Source organism: Contarinia nasturtii, unplaced genomic scaffold (genome assembly GCF_009176525.2).
Source record: "Contarinia nasturtii isolate CC-2019 unplaced genomic scaffold, AAFC_CNas_1.1 Cnas_scaffold_928, whole genome shotgun sequence".
Lineage (NCBI taxonomy): Eukaryota > Metazoa > Arthropoda > Insecta > Diptera > Cecidomyiidae > Contarinia > Contarinia nasturtii.
In genome coordinates this window covers 2,008,648-2,030,939 of record NW_022198275.1, presented here as the reverse complement: position 1 = coordinate 2,030,939, position 22,292 = coordinate 2,008,648, and the positions used below count along the sequence as shown (strand labels likewise).

The window sequence follows — 22,292 nt, the reverse complement described above, 5'->3', positions numbered from 1 at the left end:
CCAATGGATTGTTTTTTTTTTTAATTTCAATTGTTCTTATTGAACATTCATCATTTTCAAACGAGTAAGACTAATTGTTCGTTTTTATTCTCTCATCAATTAGGTAAAATGTATGCGGTGATTGGAAAACGAAATGGAAAAATTCTATCAGCTGATTTGATGCAAGGAAGTGGCACGTTTATTATAAAGGCCATTCTCCCTGTCATTGAATCCTATAATTTTTCACAGGAAATACGTAAACAGACATCTGGTCTTGCATATCCACAGCTCATGTTTAGCCATTGGGAAGTAAGTCTTTCAATAATTTATACATTATATTGTGCCAACTAATAATTATTTTCATTTTATCGACCATTTTCATTAATTACAAAAAAAAATATTATTCAAAAAAAATTGTATCACTTCCTCTCTTCAATACAGACCATCGATATTGATCCCTATTGGATACCATCAACGGAAGAGGAATATTTACATTTTGGCGAAAAATCCGATTCACAGAACCTGGCCAAACTTTACATGGACTCGGTGCGCAAACGAAAAGGACTATTTGTCGAAGAGCATGTCGTTGAAAATGCAGAAAAACAACGAACACTCTCAAAGAATAAATAACGCTGCTTTTCATTTTTAGTTTGAATTTTTTCGAGTTGTTGTGCAGATTTTATTTTAATATAAATTAAAAAAATAAACAAAAAAAAAATATTTTTCATTTTCTCCATTTATATAAAACTTACGAAATAAAAATGAACGACTTTAACTGTTGAAATTGAAAATGCCGCACTTTTTGTGTTGTACTTTAAATTCAAATTGACAGATGGTAAGTTGGCACACAGTTAAATACTTTGGGACAATTGTGACAATGATTACGTCAGTTGTCAGAGAAATATTGTAAACAAATTACGACTCTTGTGTGCTAAATGTTCTCTATTATAATTTTCAAAGAAAAATTTCACAATTTTATCGGTTTGAAAAAAACCCATTGGCAATTTCAAGTGGATTTGTAAGTATTCATAAAAACGACCATTATTCCTTATTGAAATAAAATGAAGATTGTTTGGGTTATGTCCATATTAAAATCATGTTAAATAATAAACGTAATATTCAAAGGAAAATTCATTTCCAGTCTGATTATGGAGAGCCAACTAAATCATAACATTTGCATTAAAGTGGAGAAATGTGATGGAATGGAAGACCCATTCAGCAATTTATCCATTCCAGCGGCAGCGTCAATGGTAAAAGAAGAAAAATGCGACTTCGGTGACAACGTAATTTATCAAAGTGTGCCATGGGAACAAAATAAGGTGTAATGATTATACCACTAAAAAAATACTATTACTAGATGATATTACTAGAGGAATTGCTATCCATTCTTTCGATTATTTTTTCATTCTGTTCCCTTACATGTTGATTAATTTCCATTATTTCAATTTTCCTTTTTCGATTCACTCTCAGGAACAAAATATCGTGAATTTTGTAAAACAGAACCATACTTTATTCGAGTACGATGAGAATACGATAATTAATACGGAAATTAAAATTGAAGAGCCAGTAATAGAAGGTAATTCACATAAAGTGAGTTCGCGCCAAAAACAAAAACAAAAACAAAAGAAAACAACATCCATACAAAAGAAGAAAACGGAGAAAGTATCGAACGCACCGAAACCGAAACCAAAACCAACGGCGAAAAGAAAAAATAAAACCCCTGTTCGTCCAGAAATAGAATATGTTCAATGCGTATACTGTTCTAAGCGGTTAAATTCACAATTTGCTTTGATTGCACATTTCCATCGTCGCCATTCAGAAGAACTTCAATTTCAATGTCGAATATGCACACTGCGATTCCATACTGCCAAACAAAAGCATAAACACGAGTCAAATTGTAAGATCCGTCGATATGAGTGCTATGTATGTGGTTTCAGTTTCGTTGAATGTTGTGCTAAATATTTTTCAATTTTACGAGTCTTGAAATCACATTTGAAAAAAAATCATCCATATAAAACATCAACGCATTGCTTTTTTTGTGAAAGAAAATTTAAAACAATTTTCAAGGCAAGAGAACACGAAAGGAATTGTTCGCGTCAAAATAATGTGGAATGTTATTTATGTAAAGTCACCTTTAAGTATACATGGAGTTTGAGACGTCACATGCAACAACATACACGCATGATATGACTACTTTCGATTTCGAATACCGGAAAAAAGAACGTTCGCAAGAACTTTCATTTAAAGACAAAACAATGGAACTATTTCCTGTACAGTGTGTGACTTTTTTGTAAATTCGTACTGATAAACACATGCAGAGTGATACAATGAAAAGAAAAGTATTTTAATGCATCCGGTTCAATCATATCTTATTCTCAAATATTTTTCGGAAATAGACATTAAATAAGGATTATATTTTCATTTTGTACAGAGTAAAAGTAAAAACGGTCTATCCGAAATAAATGGTTGAATGTAAGAAAATAAAATAAATATAATTTTTTTAAATAAAATTTAATAACAAGGTATTTTCAATCAATTTCATTCAATAGAAAAAAATTGTTTTTTTGAGAAAGTACTTTGGATCTATGGTAAGTTGACAGATAGATAGAATGCTTTGGGACAGATTGTGACAATGCCAAGCTCAAATTGGTTGTCAAAAAAATATTGTAAACAAATGGGAAATTTTGTGCATGCTCTTTTTTAACGAAAATATTAAAGTTAAATCGGTTTGCCTGGGTAAAATTATTTTAAGGTAAGTTATTTCGAATAGATTTAGTAAGTAAAGAATTAAACGAACAAATAGGTAATATTCTTTTTCTCGTTGAATTTAAGTTGAGCATATTTGGACCACGTGGAAAATAAAAACGCAATAGAGTTAATTCCAATGCAATAAATCATGGAAGATCTCGATATTTGCATTAAAGAGGAGAATTATGATGGATTCGAAGAGTCATTCAACGATTTATCGACTCCGTCAGTTGATGCAATGGTAAAAGAAGAAAAATATGACTATGCCGACTACGTAGTTTATCAAAGTGTGCCATGGGAACAAAATGAGGTATAATCACATAAAAAAATGACTTATTCCATTACAAAGGAAATTGCTATACATTCATTCGATTATATATTTCCATTTTTCTTTTCTGATTCACCCCCCAGGAGCAAAATGTAGTCAAAGAACATACTTTGTTTGAGTATGAAAAGGATTCGATAATCAATACAGAAATTAAAATAGAAGAGTCAGTGTTGGCAGACAACTCACAATTGGCTGAAGTAAATGTGTGTTTATCACAATCGCAAAATAAAACAAAACAAACAAAAAGATCGCGTAAAACCGCCGGCACCAAGACAAAATCGAAGAAAAACCAAGTCAATCCAAAAGCAAAATACATTCAATGTGAATACTGCTGTGAGAAGTTTATCACACAATTAAGTTTAATCACACATACACACCGTTGTCATTCAAAAGTGCTCAAATTTAAATGTCGAGTGTGTACAATGCGATTCATTGATGTGGAACAAACGAAGAACCATGAATCTGATTGTAAGATCCGTCGCTATGAGTGTTATTTGTGTGGCTATAGTTTTTTTGCATCCATCATGGCAACGTTTTTTGGTTCATTTTCGTAAGCACACCGGTGAAACTCCATTCAATTGCAAGTGTTGTGCCAAAAAATTTACAAGTAAACGAATGCTTAACTTTCATATGAAATATCATCCAAATGAAATTTTATTGAAATGTTCGTTTTGTGAACGAAAATTTGAAACAATCGGTGGAGCAAAAGAACACGAATCAAATTGTTCACTTCAACGAAAATATGAATGTCATTTATGTAAAACAACATTCACGTATAGGTCAAGTTTGAGGCGACACATGCCACAACATACGGGTCAGTTTACATTCAATTGTCAATACTGTAAAAAAGGTTATGCTCGAAAGGATTTTCTCGATATTCATTTGAAAACGAAACACACAATCGAACTACAGTTTTCATGCACAATATGTGACCTAAGATTTTCACAAAAAAATCTTGCCGATGAACACATGCTGAGCTGTAAAATGAAGAGAAAACTTTTCAATTGTGACTTATGCAATTATTCTACCATATCCAAGTCGTATGCCGAAGACCATAGACAACAGCACATTGGTTCCGATGAGTTTAAGTGTTTGCATTGCTCTGAAATCTTCTTACAGCGCAGTAAACTTGTTCATCATGTAAAAACTCACAACAAGAAATCGAAATTTAAATGTCCGCATTGCGCTAGGCCATATGCACGATGGTTATTCATGGAAAAACATAGACAAAATTGCCATTTTTTACCAAGTAACAATGAATAAAATTTAAAAAAAAAATATGAATTATAAAATGGATTTTCTTTTATTTCTTTTATTTAGTTTTTTTTTCTTTTATGCGATATAAAAACACATATTCTATGAAGTACAAAAATAAATGATAAACTTAACAAATATTTTTTCTCATAAATTGAACAATTGTTATGGTGTTTTTTTTTTAAATGCTAAAAATTGGCTACCATTTTTGATTTAGTTGCTTTTTCAACCAATTAAAATTTATATTAAAATTACAGATATAAAAAATATCTTTTTTTGAATTTTTGGTTTTGCTGGTATTAAATACTTTAACGGCTTTTTCGCTTGTGCTACAAATGTTGAAGTGAAGAAAGACAGTCTTATTGTTTGTTTGTCTTCTTTGTACGCATTGCATCACCTTTTCCTATGTTCAAATAGAGAACAATAGATAGAATTATAAGTTAGGTATTATTTAACTAATATATGAAGAGCACTGACGCCGATGTTCTGTTATTTTGTTATTTTCAACGTTGGTGCCCAAAAACAACGATTGCACCAATATTAGATTGCACTCACATTTAACCAGAGTTTCCTTCAGCGCTGCTGCCATTCATAGCATAACAAAATATTTTACTGAGAATGCGTTATTCGCCGCATCAAGCTATGCACATGGTTCGATGAATTTACACAGCACAGAGTGAATGACTCGTATTGTTCTCTTCTAGATTCTCTTAGCGTTCGGTTGAGAGAACAGTACATGTATTGTTGTTCCCTGTGATGTGTAAACGCTGCGTATTATTAGGATGACGCATTCTCAGCAAGATATATGTTTATGCTGTGGATGGTAGCAGCTCTGGGTGAAACTCTGCATTTAACAGTGAATGAGAGAAAGGAAATAGATTCTTTGCTAATATAAGAAGATTGTAGTTAAAAATAAGCTTTGGTGCCCTTGCCATTTATGGGCAAAAGATATGCAATAAATGTCAATGTGTAAAAACGAAAAAAAAAAGAATTTAATAGCTTACATGTGTGCACTCTATGCATTTGAGTTTTCTACCTAAATGTAAGTATGATTAAAGTCTCACTGCTGACCCTTATCATACTGATCCTTACTGTTGCACAAGAAAAACGAAAAAAGCAATAAAAATCAATTTTAAGTTGGTTTTTTTTTTAATACTTACAAATATCTTAGTTTGCAATTGTTACCGCAATATAACAACGTTAATTTTTGTGAGGGTTGCGAATTCTGGCACTGTACACATTTTCGTCCTTTATTATCTGTTTTTTCTGCCATCGTAACTTCGTCATTCGCTTGGTTTAAAAAATCTGTTGTTTCTAATTCGCGTTTATAAGGGCCCATTATTCGGTCCACAACACTTTCTCTCATATCTTCAACCAACCCGTTCATATTTTCTTTATCCTGACGGTATTTTGATTGAATTAAGCCTAATTCAGTTTTCAATTGACCATTTTCTTCTTTTAAGTTGTTTGTGCGCGATTTCCAAATTTCATTTTCACTGCGCAATCGACTTATGATATGCGTTTGTTCCTCTTGGATTTTTAACGAATCCATATACTTGATTTTGTTTTGTTCAAGCTGTTGTGTGAGTTCTTTTTCCTTACGTTGGGTGTTTACTATTTGAGTCAATCGCGCAACTTCGCAACAGTATTCCTTTACTCTCTGGTTGTATTCATTTCGTAAGTTTTCAATTTCTCTGGATTGATTCGGAATCGTATGGTAGACTGCGGCCTGCAATTGACTGGTCAATTGGTTGTTTTCAATTTTCAGTTCGGTAAAATTATCTTCACCTTCTTTTGAAGACTTTTTCAAATGGTCGATCTCTCTTTCCAATTCTTTTTTGTCATTCTCGTATGTATCACAGCGCTCTTGGAGATTAGTTATTATTTTGTCGGTTCTGACTTTCACTTCATCCAAATTAAGTACACTCTCAATTTCATAAGACTCTTTTAGCTGTTGAACTTCCTTTTTATGATTACTTTTTAACATTTCAATTGCCGTTTTCAGCTCTTCATTTTCCATCTCCAATTTACGTTGATATTCTTCGTTATTCAATAAAACTGAACTTGAATCATCTTTTAAAATATCACGGAAACATTCGAGCCAATTTACATTTTCATATTTTGCAATTATGGCCAAATTTTGTTTTGTTGGTGACATCGGATACGTTTTACGGACTTTCGTTGGTGGGCTATCGGAATCATCATTTTCATTTTTCCGTTTTTCGGTTGATGTTGAAGCTATCGCATCATCCTATTCAAATAAATAGAAATGATGTAAAATGTACGGATTTTATACAATATTCGGTCACTCTTGTACAACAAGTGCTGCTTCGGTGCCCCATTTACTGCTGAAGTCATTTAAATTGAAAAAAAAGAGGAATATTTACCAATGTTTGCGTTTGTTCCATTGTGTTAATCGATGTCTCTGAAGCAACATCACATAGTTGTTGCTCCATCTGTTCTGGACGATTCTATATAAAAGTATGACATTATATAAATAGAACAGCTGCTATATAAAATTCACTTTTTTATATGACGTAAACTTTGAGAAGAATCTTAACGATACTTACTGAAGTTTCCGTGAATGTAACTGATTCGGTCGTATCAGTTTGGTTGTCACTTTGACTTGGTTCAGTTGGGGTCTCAAATACGTTCTTTGTATCTTTTGTAAATGGAAAATATTTGTCAATTAAAAATGTGCTTCGTTAAATAAAAATAACTTTTGAAAAAAGTCCAAAATACTAAACGAAAGTGACTTCATAGTTTAAATAACTGGGTGATTTCGATGTGTCAAACTAAACACTAATGGCGACTCCTTTTTATACAGGGTGCACCACAATTCGATTACACATTTAACTGAAAAAATATATATGTGCCAAGACCGATTTTTTTCTGGCGCAATTGCTGTGTTCAAGCCGGCCAAAAAAATGGAAGACAAGAAAAAATCTACCATTTTGGTGAAAAATGTGCGTTTTTTATCCAAAAGTAGAATGGACAATCTGCCTTGTATACCCTATAAACACATTATACCATTGACATATATGTGCTTCGCATGCTTTTAATAAAACAATAAATTATATTAAGCAATACTTTTGTTTGCGTTTAGGAATATTTTTATTTGCGTTTAGGAGTGAGTGAATGCACGCAATAACAGTATTCCCCCCGATGCGAGAGTAGCAAACTAATTAATTAAGATACTAAAGTAGAGGGAAAGAAATATTGTTTATGTTGGAGTTCTCAATATTTATTATAACACAATCGAAATGTGTACGTACTTGTACTTAATTACTCATTGGCACTTTAAAAGAAAGAAACAACAATAACATATATAAAAAAAATCACATTTACCGATTTTCACTTCGATTTGATCATTGTTGGATATATTCATGGCTTCGGGTGTATCACTTGCACTCAATTCACGTCCATTATAAAAAAAATAGAGCTTTTCAAGTGGTATTAGTGTCTCGTTTGAATAAAAGTCCATCATTTTTTTTAATTTTTGCGTCGGTCGGATCTTCACTTTCTTAATTCCGTTCTTTCGATGCAAAAATAATGTTATTTTTTCTTCCTGCATCTTTGAAACGTCTATTGGCACAAATGGTGTAAATTCTTAGAAAATATGTTTTTATTTAACACTGTGTTCAGCACTTTTCTTGTTTAATGCATTCCGTTGCAGATTATTTGTTTTCAACTGCTTTGGAAATCATTGTACGATTTTTTTCACAGCGAAGAATTTTAGACTGTATATTTTGACAGTTCAAACAATACTGAAAGCACACTGAACGTTTTCTCCGTCTGTATGAAACGAAATTCCACACACTACAACACATGCGCTGATGTCTACACATGCACTCTTGAAATGTATACCAATACAATTCGATACGCACATTTATTTTGTGAAACAAACACTGCTCACATACTATAACGAATGCATATCGAAAGAGAGTCAATAAAATCATAAACACGCTGATCGTTTGGTGTTCTTAACAGAATGAAGCTAAAGAAGGCTACAGAACGATAAAATAAAATGAACAACGTTTTTCGCTTTCACAGCATAACCCGACCGACGTCTTGGTGTAAAATATTGAATTACTTCGTTTGTTTATCTTTCGAAAAAGACAGTTTGCCTTTGAACAAAGAAATTTTGCTTGACAAATAAAATAACAGATTCAATGTATTTTGAATAGTCAGAATAATAAAAAAATACGATTTATTGAAGATTGAATACAAATTAGTTTAATGAAATTCAATGTTTCAGCAGCGTTTTTCGTGTCTGTCCGTCTATAATTATTTTCTCTTCAAAAATATGTCAGTTTGGTTATTTTTAAGATATTTCAATGTATTCGTCGACTATTCAACAATTTTGTTTTCATACAAAAACGTTTTTCAAAAATTCATTCGAATATACGTCCGATGTTGATATTAAACAAATCGGTTTTCCTCTTTCATCATATCAAAATCGTCTTTTTTTGCCTTCTCAATTTTTACGTACCTTTTTTTTATCACCGAGAAGAAAAAATAACCGGTTATTTAAAATTAATGATTTGGGATCGTTTTTTGTTCTACTTACGGTCCGAATTCTGACGGGTTTATAGTCAATGCCATGTCAATTTCGGATGGATTTTTGAATTCAACCAGCGCTGTACGATTTTTTTTATCGCGTTGTATTTGAATACCATCGTCACGGTCAATTTCCAGCCCTGAAAAAATTATTCAAAAAATAATATGAATTCATATGATCTCCAATATATTTCCATTTCAAGTGCATATTTACCAGGGAACATATTCAAAACGGCCTCCTTATTGAATAAAATTGGAAGACCAATAATCCGTAGATATTCGCACGTTTGAATAGATTTTGCGCTGCTTCCGTTTGAATGCTGTATTAATGACGATTGATCTGATGGATATTTGCATCCATTTTTGAAGCATTTAATCATCCGTTCATTTGTACTGCGATAAACGCGAATGTTATTCTTATTGTCATTACGTTTGACCGCACATTCAATATCGTCGATATTCTGGAATTTCACAAAGGCACCAAATTTGCCTGATGGACCCGGCTCATTGGTCAAATGAAGTCGACCAACGCCCAAACCTAAATAAAGGTAATTTTTTGTATTAAATAGTTATCAATTTCAAATAGATCGATTAAAAAGAATACAAGAACAAATATAGTATTTGTTTACCAGGGAAGAGCTTTCGAACATCTTCTTCTTTGTATTTCGCTGGGAGACCATCAATAAATACAATCTTGTCTTTTGATGGAATGAGTTGCTTTCTAACCAAATCTCTGAAGAATTCATTGTTTCCTGGTTTCACTAAAAAAATGGACACAAACAATTAAATTTGACTTAGTTACTGAAATGAAGTCTTTTTTTGACAGTTATATACTAACCCTCGATATAATAACCATCGAATTGCGTTGAGTTGAACGTATATGCCGTTTGCAAGTCACGCATACTAGATAATTGGATCAATGCACGGCCACCCTTTGCACTTATTTGGTGCGTAATGAAATGAATTCCATTTAATCCATTGAGAAAATTTACGTTTACGAAAAAATTGTTGATTTCCTTGCGTGTTGCTGACCATGGCAATCCATTGACTTCAATCAAATGCAATGAATCGTAATTGAAATCATCGAAACTGTCACTTGCCGATGACTCAAGTACACGCACTCCACGCCATCCCTCGTCCAGTAAAAATCCAGTGGATTCTTAATTGATGATGAGTGTTTTAATAATTATGTGACGATTTGAATTCATAATGATTCATCTTACCTTCCTTCTTTCGTTGTTCTTCCTTCGTTTGGTCATATTTTTCCATTGTCTGTTGAACGAATTCATGACGTCTTTGTACTTCTGATGGACCAGCGGAGTCCATTTTTGAAATTTTCATGTCAGCCATTGATTGATTGGAACAATCTTTGCCTGGACCAATAATTTGCCGTCCGCCGTATATATTCTTGCTTTTGTCTTGGAAAGCCTAAAAATATTATTGTCAAAATGGCGAATGTCTCTCTCGATCCGATTACACTTACCATTCGGCCAATTTCTGGCTTCCATATTTCATTTGCTGGTGGTGACAGTGTTACCTGCGCTGAACTTGTTGGGATTGTCTGGACTTCGGACTGATGTTGAATTGGTGGCATATAATTGTCTCGGGTTAATAAAACATGGGACACTTTGCGCGTGTGTGCTTCGAAATCTTCTTTTGTTATCGGCAGTGTTTCCTGGTAGAGTATCAATTTTCTGTCAATTTCATATTTTGACAAAGAAAATAAAATGCGTTATATGTCATATGCTTACAATACACAATCGGCACACGATATTTCGTCGTAATTCGAAGCATCGTTCATCCAAATCGAACAAAAAATCCATTTCATTCGAACCATGCGCCGAATTAACCACGGTAGAATTTGCCAGCAAATCACCAACACATTTCAGTGTATCCGAAAGCATTCCACTTGTTTTTCTGTCGATTTGAAGATTCGTTTGATTGGCGTACGCACGTAAATTGCGTAAAAATATGCTCACTTCGAAACTCAATGAACTCTATGAATATATATTTACATGAATTTGGGTAAATAATTGGAATTGTATGCTAAAATTGAAGAAAAATATTACCGTTTGGTCCATGTTGTGTTTTTGCTCACTTCCGAAAATATTGAACTGTCACCGATGAAATGTAATCACGTTGTGTGGCGGTATAAGATGCCTCTGTCAATTTTTTCAGACAGCAAGTCGGTGTTGACGCATGTGACACAATCTAAATGTATAGCATTATTCGGATTGACCGCTGCTCCAGTGTTTGCAACATAACAGTATCTCTCTCTTTCTGTCGATGTTTGATGTTTCGACCGAAACAAAATAAACAAACGAATTCTTATGAAATATACTTTTGACAATAGCGAAATTTTTATTACCATTTACACTGAGCAAAAAAAAACTCTACAGCGTTACGATAGAAAAAAGAAGCGGAATTTATATTGGATGAATTGTCAATTTTTTCATGAATCCATATTACAATAGACAATTAGTTTTTTTTACGATTAATGTACCTTTAATGTTTTCTCTTAAATGTTTCTAAGCGATTTGTATGTCATGAAATTTATACAATTAATTAACCTTTTATATTAACTTAATTTAAAATGGCTTATTTCTATTAGATGCTAAAATGGCCCTACGCTATAAACGCTCAGGACTCATTGCCGTTGGAGTTGGTGCTGGAGAAGAACCGAGTGGCACCACTAATGGCGTCATTGGCTTTCGATATTTGGGTGTTGAGCCACGTGTTCCCTGATTGCTTGGACCGTTCGGTTTTAAGCGTGGCCGACCTGGTCCTCTTCGTACTTTATTCACATTTGGATTGACAGGCGAATCATACGGTTGTTCTGTGATTTCAGCACTGTTCACCGCCGGTATAGTAACATCAACAATAGCATCTCTGCTTAAACCGCCACGATTTCCACGCCTTGAACCACGTGGTCGTCCTCGTTTTGCACCTCGAGTTGGCGGCGGTTTACGATATCGATTCGCCAAATCATCAACCAAAAATGTTTGAGAGCTCGAATTCGATAAACTATCACAATCAACAACAACCGTTTCACTGCTCGACTCATAATTAACCGGTTGTTCGAGTAGCGATTCGGCCGGACTACTTTTCTCACTGAAATCCGTAAACGATGACTCTCCAAATGATTTGTCCGAACGGAACTTTTTAATTTGATCGTCGACCTGCGTTAATGAATTCAAAAAATGGTTAATTTAATTTTTTTTTTACCGTAAAGGTACTACACATTAACTTACTTTTATCGAAATTGCCTTCCGTTTACGTTCTTTTTCTGCTTCCAATCGTGTATTCTCCTCTTGGGCTAATCTCCGCTTTTCTTCATTTCGTTGACGATCTGTACAAAAATGTGATTAAGTCGTAAATTGAATTTCATCAAATCAAAACGTCAAGAAGAATCAAAGAAAAACGAATTTAATACATACATTTCTGTTCAATTTCCTCGTCGTCGAGAAGAAGTGATACAACTTCTTTTGGCTTAAGCGTATCTGGTTTGAAATTTCCACCACTTATGACCATTCGTTGAATCTAAACGGAATATTTATACATTAATCGTTGTACGCAAGACAATATTTATATTTCCTTCAACTTACTTCACTCTTTTCTCTGGCTCTCTGTAAAATACGTTCTTCAATCGTTCCTTTGCAAATCAATCGATACACTGTTACTTGCTTTGTCTGACCAAGTCGATGTGCACGATCCATGGCCTGTTGATCGACGGTTGGATTCCAATCGGAATCGTAAAAGATGACTGTGTCGGCAGCGGTCAAATTAATTCCTAGACCACCGGCTCGAGTTGACAGAAGAAAGACAAAAATATCATCACGTTTTTGAAAATCGGCAACCATATCGCGACGAGCCGATATCTTACTCGAACCATCTAATCGCATATAACGATGTTTTCGATGCCACATATACTCCTATAATGTATCCAATTAAACAGATTTGATATTATTTTTGTTTTTATTTTTCAGCTCAACCCAAGCGGGGTTGGCGTATATGAGATTTCATTGAAATGAAAAAGAGAAAAAACAACAACAATAGCACGGCCATACAGAGCTGTACATCTATGCATGCTGATGCATACATACACATATACGCTTTCTTCATTCTTTCATTCCATTCTTATACGTATCTCACTGGTCAACAGATCTATGTAGCCATGTTACTGTTGTTGTTTTTTTTCTCTTTTTCGATTCAATTCATTGTAACTAATGGGAGTTCAACTATGGAATACAAGATGGCACAGATGAGGGGAATTCGCATTTTCTCTCTTCATAGGCTTAGCCGGTTGGATCAACCATTATTTTGCTTGAAATATGACCAATTTTCGAATGACGTTTACCTCCAATAAATCAATAACTCTTGTCATTTGTGAGTAGATTAGTACGCGATGATTTTGTGTTTTCAGACGTTTCAGCAAACCATCCAAATAAGAAAGTTTGCCCGAATCTGTGATGAGCGCTTGTTTATCGGGTATTTGAATGTTTGACCATCCGATTGACGGTCGACACTCGTCGAAACTAATTTTCAACAATTCGGCAGCTTCTGTACATTCGCAGCTTTCATTTCTGATTCGATGCCATGATGCTGCTCTGCTGTCAACACTGCATTGAAACAATGTTTTTTGTATTATTTGCGAAATTCGTGTAAAATGAAATGAATTTCTTTGAAAACTTACTAGTATTTTCGTCGAGTGCTTTGAACTTTGGGCGCCAAACCAGTGATAAAAGCAGGCAATGAAGTTGGTTCACACCTTAAGTGTCTTGGCGGTCGTGGTATATAATGATGTTCAGGCAATAAATTACAATCCTCTCTCTTCGATACTTTTTCGGTTATTTCTTGAATGAGCGGTTCCGATTTAACTGTCTGATTTATTTTACTCCGAATGATTCGATGCTCAATTGATTCGGCCATCGAGTATATAATTTGTTCGCTGAATGTGAAAAATGGATGCTCGGATACCTATCGAATGAATTTGATATTCAGAATAAGAATAAGTGTTTGAGTGAAAAATAAATATGATGATTGTCATACCCAACGCGTAAAGATCAGACTGTGTTCCGATTCGATTAATGATAATATCGCCAATTTAACGGAAGCGGTTAAAAGTAAATGTCTAGAAGGGATTGATTTCTCCCACGTTTGTGCATATTGTATCCGTTTCAGTGTTTCATTGATCCATTTTTGTTTGAGAAGAGCATAAAATGTTCCCTTCGAATGTGTATCGTCCAACTCTTGTGGGCTCCAATTACAAAAACGACTAAACGAAAAACTGCTCTCTAAATTCAGATCGATAACATTTTTATACTCAACATTTCGATCAGATGAATCTTTTGGAAATAGTGAGCGCTGTACATTCTCCGCTTTGAATATGTTGAATCTAAATGATAAACGGAGATGAACAATTTTCCTTACAATTTTATATGCATCAATTTGAAAGCAATTCTCACCGATTATAAAATAAATGCTCTTTGCTTGGAATTATTTGTTGTAGTGTGCTATTTTCATAAACAAGCCGCGCAATTGGATAATCAACGCATTTCATGATAAATGGACTCTTTGCATCGCGTCGTTCGAATAAATCCGGATGATTGCAAACCTTTCGAAATTGCATCACAAGATTCATCAAATTTGATGTGAAATTCTTATCGACACCATGCTCTGCACCACGATCGGTGTATTGAAGTAAATCTTCGATGCGTATTTTCTTCTTCAATGCCATGTACAATAAATTTTGACGCATTGTTAGCGGACAATAGACCATGATCTCGATTTTATCCGACAATTCATTCTCGACATCTTTTTTGATACGGCGCAACATGAACGGTTTTAAAATCATATGTAATCGCGATATTTGCTCTGAGAAAAATCAAAAAGTTCAATTTTAAATTCGATTAATTTTTACGGTAAGCACTTACTCTCATCAATGCCAGTTTTATTTTCTGCGTGACTTTCGATATCCTTGGAAAACCATTCATTGAACTCATCGTGTGAATCGAATAATGTTGGCATTATAAAATGCAGTAATGCCCACAATTCGGCCATACTATTTTGAATGGGTGTACCGCTCAACAATAAACGATTCCTACAATTGAATCCAAGCAACAATTTCCATCGTACGGACGATGAACTTTTGATGGCCTGTGCCTCGTCCAGTATCATATATTGCCATTTGATGCGATTGAAATACTTGTAATCGGACACAATGAGTTGATAGCTAGTGATAACAACGTGAAAACTTGCTTCTTTTGTATGCAAATCTTTTTGTTCCCAAAATTGACGCAATATCTTTCGTTCGTTTGGCGAACCCCAATATGGTACGACATTAAAATCAGGTACGAAACGTTGCATCTCTTGTTGCCAATTGTGCAACGTGGATGCCGGTGATATAATTAAGAATGGTCCCCACACACCATAATGCTCGGCTATGTGACACAGGAATGCAATCGATTGAACCTATTAAAATGAACGGAAAATTATTGATACATATATCTTACGCGCGGTTTAAGAGTTTTTAATGTTCACTTACAGTCTTTCCCAAACCCATTTCTGAAACCAAACAACAAAAAATCGAAATAACAATTTTTGAATCAATAAATTTTAAGAATATAATGGATGAAGAAAAAGAGAATACAAACCATCTGCTAAAATGCCGCTAATGCCTTGATCATAGAGATTTGCAAGCCATGTCATTCCCTTGATTTGATATCCCTTTAGATTACCCTGAAATATTGATGGCTGTGGCAATTCTTCTATACTACCGTCCGTATGGAGTTGCAAAGGTGACAATGGATCTTGTTTACTCAACGTATCGAATTTTTTCGTTCGTTCACGTTCCGTGTTGAATGCTTCTTTAGCTTGTCTCTGTGCCATTTGTTTCATTTTATCGCTGTTATAATCGTCGAGTGCTGCCAATCTGGGATTTACTTCTTCATCCAATTGATTTAAAATGCGCAATTGCTCTTCTTCTGTACCCTTTCCCAGTTTTTTTGACATGAAATGTGCATACAGCTCCGTTTGTGTGATCAAAAAATTCAATTTGCGTTGTTGTCGTTTTGCTTCAATAAGCTCAATATCCATCTGTACAATTAAACAATGCCAATATTTAAGATTTAGCTTGAAAAATAAAAAAATGTGATTTTACTATAAGATTTACCTTTCGTTGTTCTTCTGCCTCTTTTTCCATGCGTCGTTTTGTTTCGCGTTCGACCCGATCGTACCGTTTCCAATAGCCTTGCATTTCTCTGGTTAATCTCTTCGCTCTCCATATCGTTTCTTTCATATTTTTCTGCGATTGCATGGCCTTCTGACGGAACGTTTTCATGCACAATGTCGATATACGCTTGCAACTGCTTACAATTTCTTTATGATTATTTACTTTGGCCCGTTGCACTTTGCCCAACTCTTTTTTCGCCATTAAAATCCACAATTTTCGACGACGTGCCGCAATTGCTTCGGGTGTTTTACTCAATGCATTTTTCTTTCGTTGTTTTCTTGTCATGGCCATGCCATTGCCTTTCGAATCACGATTATCGTTTGAATCATCTTTTGTCAATGACATATCATCATCCCAAACAATTTCACCTGGTTCCAAATTTTCATTGTCCGTTTTTACGCCACGCTTTTTCTTCGATTTTCGAAATTTGCCCGTTTTTGTGAGTTTCACTTTCTTTTGCTTTGTAACGCCAACAATTTTATGCTGATGCTCACTGTACATATCAACATTTGATAGAATACTGGCACCATAGTAGCCAAATTGTGAGTTCTGATGGAAGAAAAAATAAATTACTTGATGATGATGTAAACAAATGTACAGAATCAATCATAATTACATGTGGATTTTGATAGTATTTCGATCGAATTTTCTTTTCTTTCACATGCTCTTTTAGCATATCTCGAATGTATTCATCTTCATCGGATGGTTCTGGCTCGGTTTCTGTGTCACTCAACAATATGTCCTGTAGCCACTTGCGATCCGATCCAATTTGTGATAGATTGTATATTTGTAATTTATCATTCTGTCGATCTGAAACATACACACAAATCACATCAGTGAAATTTGACCAAAAACCAATTAAAACATACAGACAGCCTCATTATACGTACCACATTTTGATGTGACAATGCCATTCATAATTTTCTCATCTGGTGCCAAAATATCAGTATTAACATCGGAATCCGATTCTTCGCTACTTGATAATGGTTGCGAGAGAATTTCTTGTGCATATGACATAAATGGATCGATATTAAGGCTTGCCTCAAGCCGTTGAATGTACAGTGGTTTGGCCACTGGTTGTCCATGATTTAAGTTGAAATTTATTGCGTTCGGCATCGTTGAATCATTCATTTTCGTATTCAGGATCTAGATACTAGTCACATTGTAAAATAACCGAAAATCGAAACACATAAATGAAATGTCACGATTTTTTTCATATATATATAAAACATTTTTAATAGATTCATATAAATGTGATTACCAAAAAAAATATGCGTCACTGAAATCTTGATGTGTTTTTTTTTTGCTATGCAAATGTAATCAACAGAAATAATGTTTACACTGTATACTCGAATTAGTATTTGAATCGTTTATTTTTATTGAATTGAATGGATTATTTCGTTGCCATTCCAGTTTACATTTTTCTATATAACATGGCTACAATTCAATATAATATTCACACGAAATCTATATAAAAAATTTTTTTGTTATGCCATTGTAAATTTGTTGACACATTCACTCGTTGAGTGTGTTCCGCGTTAATTTGACAGCCGAATCATAGTATTCCGACTGGAAAATGCGACGCCAACACACGCACAACACTGGAAATGTCAATGTGGCGCTGCAATCGCTTAACGGAATATACATCACAGTTCGTGGTACATTCAAATGCTTATTTTTACATCAAATGTTTGTATTGATGGGATATTTTATGCCAGCAACTATTTTAGTTTATTATTCATTTAATTTCTTTTTTCACTTTTAATTTTAACTGAGATATTTTTATGTTTTTTTAGTGTATGGACGAGATCGCAAAATAATAATAATAATGATAATAATATCAGAAAATAAATGTTCTTAAGAGCTAAATTAATATTGAAATAGAAAAAGGCAATTTTGGCCTAAAATTCCGGTGACAAACACAATTTATCACTTGCGTATTATATCTAACGCGCAATCAATTTTCGGAATGACGTTTGGATCGTTGGGTTTTATGAGAATGATTTCATTGCTTTTTGCATCTGTTGGTTTGCAGCTCCACTCCTTTTCCGGTTCCAAATGAATTGAGGAATAAAGGATAGGTGTTAGGTTCAAAATAGGTACCAATCGCAGCTGTAATGTTTCCAATGTATCCCCTTCGTTCAATTCAACTAATATTGGAATGCATTTTCGATCCTTTGCACTATAAATTAATAAAAACAAGTGTTGAAAAGTAATTAAATATTAATTATTGTCTCTATAGTAATTATTTGTAATTTCCTTGTTTTACCTGTCTCCAACAAATCGAACACATACATAATAGGATTCGGAACTTATTAAAAGTCCTCGTTGATACTGATCCAATCTGTATTCATAGTGGCTGCAATTTAGATCGATGACTTTAGTGTCCGGCGATACAATGCCAATAATGTAACCATCTTTTATTTGTACTACTCTTTGTTTTATGACGCGGTGTGTATGGCATAGTTCATCAACCGTCGTTGATTCGTCAAACGTAAATTGTAGCTCATCTATCTTTCTACCGTGTATATTGACCAACGGCAACGTAATCGAATGTTCACCAAATATTCGATACTTAATTTTTGCTTCATTTTCCATCAAAAACTCTGACACGGTTGCGTTCATTAAATCGCCAGCAATTTCAACGTCTGTAAATACAAAGAAAATGGTTTGATTTTGTGTAGCAATTAAAAAATGCTATCTTTATCATGGCTATGTCAATCTTACCATTTATATTGAAGAAGTGTGCGTTGGATTTATCCAATTCCAGGGCATCGGTAATAAAATCAAGGGCAAGCGATAGTTTATCTGTGTCTTTGAACGAAAAGTCGATATTTGAATTCAATACAAGTATATCGTTGGTTTCTGGTGGACTTAATGGAAACAAGCTGTTCCGCGCAGACCGATGTTCGAAAAGAATATCGATGAAGTCTTCATCAGCCAAGAAAAGTTCGACTGTTTCTCCGTCCGTTGGTATCTGAAACAATTCACCATCTTCTCGAAAAAATTCAAATTCATTTAAATTGCCTTTTATTTGTGTGATGAAGCTGTCAATAATGTGCTGCATTAGATCGGTACGATTGCATTCAATTGCTATTCTATCACATGAATTTTTGCAATTTTTGAACATCACTCTCGTATCCTTGATCACTATCGAATGCTCTGGTGAAGCATCATAGAAATCAGATTGATGTTCAAAATCCATTGGTTCATGGGGAAGTGGTGTTTTGTTATATGACATCTCAACGTCAGTCTCATAAATTTCTGATGTGTCTTGGTCAATAATTCTGTACGAAAAGACGATACCTTTCTGTTTTCTTAAACGTGTAAACGTTTGCTGAATATTTCTTTGGCGGTAAAAACTTTCAATATTTGTTTGCCAGAAATTGCATTCGATCACATTGTTATCGACATCCAATAATTGAATGCACTCGCATGTTTTTTCCTGAAATAATTTTTTTTTCATCAAAAAACTACTAATTTTTTCAAAACAAAAAATATTATAAAAAATTACAACTTACAGTCAAATCGGCAATGTATTCAACGATGTTAAGTAATGAAGTGGTGTCGTCGAATTCTTGACTAAAAAGTTCTGCATGATCGATATCGGAATGTACGTGTACACGAATGCCATTTTCAATTTGTGTTGATGCTACATTTGATGGTAATTTTCTGGACCTATGCACGAGTAGCGGTTTTTTCACCTCATTTGATTGGGACGTTGAGACGTTCGATGAATTGAATGCGCTCAAATATTTTTCGGTTGGATGTTGTTCACTCAACAGCTCAAACGTAACGGTTCCTGAATGTGTGTCCTTATTCTTTGAAACGATTTTACTAATTAACTGTTCCGTGTGGAGCTTTCGACATTTGTACTTTTCGTCAACGCCCATGTCTCCAATAATAGCAATATCTTTGTCATTGCCATCGTATTGTATCATCTCCCGAATGTGAATTTGAATGTCTCGCACCGTTTGTTCGAGCGAAAAATACGAATGACCGACAAATGTTAAATTATCACCATCGTATTGTTTGATGAAAATCAATGCGTCCTTCGTTTTATCAAATGCATTCAAATGCTGCTCCGCTGAACATATTTCAACAAACAATTGACAACCCTTTTTGAATATTTTGTTAACTTCCTCTTCGCTATCTATTAAGTTGTCGTTGTCTAATATGTGCATTGCGCTTTTTTGACTATTCAATGCCCACACCACCAAATTCTTTTCCACGTTCTGTATTTTAAATGCACGGCCAAGAATGTCCAAAAATGAACTATATGATTTTTGTTTATCAATCAAAAATTTCAAACCAAATCGTTTATCCATTATACTTTCACCAGCTTTCAATGTGTCGTTCATTTGTAAACGTTCTGGCGTGTATACGATTACTTCGATCCACTGCTTTTTTATTGTCAGTTCGAGTAATTCCTTTGCTGTTTCAGCATTAATTAAATCACTGCACATCACATCTTGAATCGACACATCGCTCATGATTTGTGACTTGCATGAATCTTTGATGTAGACCAGAATGTATGCGTTTTTGCTGCATGTAGAACTGCCGTAGTTAAATCTGATTGCATCACTTATTGAACACTTGCATACAACTTGATCGTTGAATTCAAACCATTCGCCATTTAACTTGGGCGATATGTAAGCCACATAATGGCCCGAATCAACCTTTCCTGAATGCACTGTAAAAATGAGAAATAATATTTTTTTCTAACGAACTGAATATTTTCTAGAGAAAATAAAAAAAAAGAAACAAATTTATTCAAAATCTTGACTTACCCAAAACTGAATGTAGCGTGTATATGGCATCTGTGCAATACTGGCTCAAATCTAGTGTTGAATAGAATTTGAATGGTTTGTTGTTTTTGCTGATGGTATTTGTTTTCATATTATATTGGAAGCGTTTTAATTGAACGTGTAAAACCGGTGGCAATTTTATGAATCGAAACTCCTGCTTTGCTTCATCTTTGCCATGTTCATGTTCATAGCTGGAAATGAAATCATTTCCAATCAATATAAATTCAAACGAAGCCGAATGGTATAAAATGACATTGAAACTTACTCAGATAGAATCAATGTTTGTAAGTATGTTTGGAATGCCCCATAGAGATCATCATCCTCATCAATCGAAAGTTGAAGATCCCAAAATGTTTCTTTCTTCTTCTTCACGAAACCGACGGTTTCGCATGTTGTTATTGTTTCTAATTCACCAACGAATAGCTTTGTTAACCGTTCTCCAAATGGGGTACCTTCAACAATTTGCTCTAGGTTATCTATTAATCGGCGTAAAAATTCGTGAACATCTTGTTGTGCTGTGGTAGTCATTTCTTCCCAATCGAAGCACTTGATCATATTCGTCGTACGAATTTCCGATAATTCACCCAATTGCATCGTATAAAATATGTATTTCAACCAAAATGCGAATGAATCACTTGCCAATTCCGGTTCAATTTCCAAACCATAGACGATGCGACGAAATTCGTTCGTATGATACAATGATTGTAGCAATGAATTTATATAGCATGTTGCACCTTCATTCATCAATCCACTGTAACCGGTGGCCGCGTATGACGGCCATGCGTATCCTTCATTCGGAAGAGTGGCCGATATATCAATGGTGCAAGTGAGTTTTTTCAATTCAGATACTTTATCCCATTCGATGCTGTACGATATCTTAGTACTGCGATTATTTAATTCACATTCATGGACCCATTGGAATCGAATGGTATTTTCTGCCTTTGATTCCACTTTAATCTGAAATTGGCTTGACCATCGTTTAATATCTTTACCTACGTGCAAATGAAATGACAACGGTGATTGTTTTTGCAATCGTTTGCTGATGTTCCGTTTTTCTCGTGTGACTCGAATGTAAAATGGTAAACTTTGCACGAAAAATGTTTTTGAGGTTAATTCTTCACCAGTCTCAAATTTATCAACATTTATAATACAACAATTGAGCCGAACTTTTTTTTCGAAATTCGATGGAATATGTGCCGAGACAAATAATACTGTATCATCGCTTGTTTTCAGCGCAAATTGTGAGGCTTGTTCAGAACTATCGCCCATTTTGAAGGCCGTACAAAACTTATACACAAATTTCTCTTAAAGACCGTATTCTTATGAATTTGACTACATCCAACTGTTATTGTTCGCGCTGTGATCTCGACTGTTGTGCCAGTGT

General features: G+C 34.3%; 7 protein-coding genes across 8 annotated transcripts in view; 3 read left to right on the top strand and 4 right to left on the bottom strand.

Moving 5' to 3' along the window:
- LOC116342741 (elongation factor-like GTPase 1) overlaps positions 1-651 on the top strand; it is a 56,707-nt gene extending 56,056 nt beyond the window's left edge. Inside the window, exons 8-9 of the mRNA XM_031770461.1 lie at positions 104-288; positions 421-651. Coding sequence (XP_031626321.1) covers positions 104-288; positions 421-609 — 374 coding nt within the window. The 3' untranslated portion in view covers positions 610-651. The remainder of the gene's footprint in view (positions 1-103; positions 289-420) is intronic.
- Positions 652-882: 231 nt separating this feature from the next.
- On the top strand, positions 883-2,427 carry LOC116342947 (zinc finger protein 891-like). Its single transcript, XM_031770775.1, has 3 exons — positions 883-997; positions 1,121-1,298; positions 1,450-2,427. The coding sequence occupies exons 1-3, from the start codon at positions 915-917 to the stop codon at positions 2,167-2,169; spliced, it is 981 nt and encodes a 326-aa protein (XP_031626635.1). The 5' UTR covers positions 883-914; the 3' UTR covers positions 2,170-2,427.
- A 203-nt stretch (positions 2,428-2,630) lies between these two features.
- LOC116342939 (telomere zinc finger-associated protein-like) lies at positions 2,631-4,333 on the top strand. Its single transcript, XM_031770762.1, has 3 exons — positions 2,631-2,731; positions 2,812-3,037; positions 3,139-4,333. Exons 2-3 carry the CDS (start codon positions 2,876-2,878, stop codon positions 3,607-3,609), a joined length of 633 nt encoding a protein of 210 aa, XP_031626622.1. The 5' UTR covers positions 2,631-2,731; positions 2,812-2,875; the 3' UTR covers positions 3,610-4,333.
- A 179-nt stretch (positions 4,334-4,512) lies between these two features.
- Positions 4,513-8,060, bottom strand: LOC116342825 (uncharacterized protein PFB0765w-like). Its single transcript, XM_031770586.1, has 6 exons — positions 7,658-8,060; positions 6,880-6,971; positions 6,697-6,780; positions 5,470-6,560; positions 5,314-5,400; positions 4,513-4,712 (listed from the first exon to the last, which is right to left on the bottom strand). Exons 1-5 carry the CDS (start codon positions 7,881-7,883, stop codon positions 5,370-5,372), a joined length of 1,524 nt encoding a protein of 507 aa, XP_031626446.1. The 5' UTR covers positions 7,884-8,060; the 3' UTR covers positions 4,513-4,712; positions 5,314-5,369.
- A 487-nt stretch (positions 8,061-8,547) lies between these two features.
- On the bottom strand, positions 8,548-11,063 carry LOC116342931. The gene is made up of 9 exons (XM_031770753.1): positions 10,939-11,063; positions 10,621-10,866; positions 10,353-10,544; positions 10,093-10,297; positions 9,708-10,028; positions 9,499-9,630; positions 9,084-9,407; positions 8,880-9,009; positions 8,548-8,801 (listed from the first exon to the last, which is right to left on the bottom strand). Exons 1-9 carry the CDS (start codon positions 10,948-10,950, stop codon positions 8,732-8,734), a joined length of 1,632 nt encoding a protein of 543 aa, XP_031626613.1. The 5' UTR covers positions 10,951-11,063; the 3' UTR covers positions 8,548-8,731.
- A 286-nt stretch (positions 11,064-11,349) lies between these two features.
- Positions 11,350-17,459, bottom strand: LOC116342829 (chromatin-remodeling ATPase INO80). Its single transcript, XM_031770589.1, has 15 exons — positions 17,360-17,459; positions 16,991-17,253; positions 16,717-16,910; positions 16,041-16,649; positions 15,523-15,964; positions 15,414-15,433; positions 14,803-15,340; positions 14,335-14,743; positions 13,919-14,264; positions 13,563-13,846; positions 13,227-13,488; positions 12,475-12,801; positions 12,307-12,409; positions 12,121-12,218; positions 11,350-12,048 (listed from the first exon to the last, which is right to left on the bottom strand). Exons 2-15 carry the CDS (start codon positions 17,229-17,231, stop codon positions 11,500-11,502), a joined length of 4,422 nt encoding a protein of 1,473 aa, XP_031626449.1. The 5' UTR covers positions 17,232-17,253; positions 17,360-17,459; the 3' UTR covers positions 11,350-11,499.
- Positions 17,460-17,999: 540 nt separating this feature from the next.
- Positions 18,000-22,283, bottom strand: LOC116342830 (ubiquitin carboxyl-terminal hydrolase 7-like). Of its 2 annotated transcripts, none has more exons than XM_031770591.1 (6): positions 21,174-22,283; positions 20,891-21,099; positions 19,622-20,793; positions 18,828-19,545; positions 18,370-18,748; positions 18,000-18,282 (listed from the first exon to the last, which is right to left on the bottom strand). In XM_031770591.1, the coding sequence occupies exons 1-6, from the start codon at positions 22,175-22,177 to the stop codon at positions 18,030-18,032; spliced, it is 3,735 nt and encodes a 1,244-aa protein (XP_031626451.1). In that variant the 5' UTR covers positions 22,178-22,283; the 3' UTR covers positions 18,000-18,029. The 2 variants fall into 2 exon arrangements, with proteins under 2 accessions (XP_031626451.1, XP_031626452.1); XM_031770592.1 differs by having other exon boundaries at positions 18,136-18,282; positions 18,396-18,748.
- Positions 22,284-22,292: the final 9 nt, after the last annotated feature.

Coding starts and splice junctions, on each gene's coding strand:
- LOC116342947 (XM_031770775.1), top strand. CDS start 915: ATGTTCTCTATTATAATTTTCAAAGAAAAATTTCACAATTTTATCGGT. Junction 998..1,120: donor TGGCAATTTCAAGTGGATTT/GTAAGTATTCAT, acceptor ATTCATTTCCAG/TCTGATTATGGAGAGCCAAC. Junction 1,299..1,449: donor TGCCATGGGAACAAAATAAG/GTGTAATGATTA, acceptor ATTCACTCTCAG/GAACAAAATATCGTGAATTT.
- LOC116342939 (XM_031770762.1), top strand. CDS start 2,876: ATGGAAGATCTCGATATTTGCATTAAAGAGGAGAATTATGATGGATTC. Junction 3,038..3,138: donor TGCCATGGGAACAAAATGAG/GTATAATCACAT, acceptor TTCACCCCCCAG/GAGCAAAATGTAGTCAAAGA.
- LOC116342825 (XM_031770586.1), bottom strand. CDS start 7,883: ATGCAGGAAGAAAAAATAACATTATTTTTGCATCGAAAGAACGGAATT. Junction 6,781..6,879: donor TTACATTCACGGAAACTTCA/GTAAGTATCGTT, acceptor ACTTTTATATAG/AATCGTCCAGAACAGATGGA. Junction 6,561..6,696: donor TGGAACAAACGCAAACATTG/GTAAATATTCCT, acceptor TTATTTGAATAG/GATGATGCGATAGCTTCAAC.
- LOC116342931 (XM_031770753.1), bottom strand. Junction 10,545..10,620: donor TCGTGTGCCGATTGTGTATT/GTAAGCATATGA, acceptor ATACTCTACCAG/GAAACACTGCCGATAACAAA. Junction 9,408..9,498: donor TGTTCGAAAGCTCTTCCCTG/GTAAACAAATAC, acceptor ACCTTTATTTAG/GTTTGGGCGTTGGTCGACTT.
- LOC116342829 (XM_031770589.1), bottom strand. CDS start 17,231: ATGAATGATTCAACGATGCCGAACGCAATAAATTTCAACTTAAATCAT. Junction 16,911..16,990: donor CATTGTCACATCAAAATGTG/GTACGTATAATG, acceptor TGTATGTTTCAG/ATCGACAGAATGATAAATTA. Junction 12,410..12,474: donor GAGCCAGAGAAAAGAGTGAA/GTAAGTTGAAGG, acceptor TATTCCGTTTAG/ATTCAACGAATGGTCATAAG.
- LOC116342830 (XM_031770591.1), bottom strand. CDS start 22,177: ATGGGCGATAGTTCTGAACAAGCCTCACAATTTGCGCTGAAAACAAGC. Junction 21,100..21,173: donor CAAACATTGATTCTATCTGA/GTAAGTTTCAAT, acceptor TTTCATTTCCAG/CTATGAACATGAACATGGCA. Junction 20,794..20,890: donor CACGCTACATTCAGTTTTGG/GTAAGTCAAGAT, acceptor TCATTTTTACAG/TGCATTCAGGAAAGGTTGAT.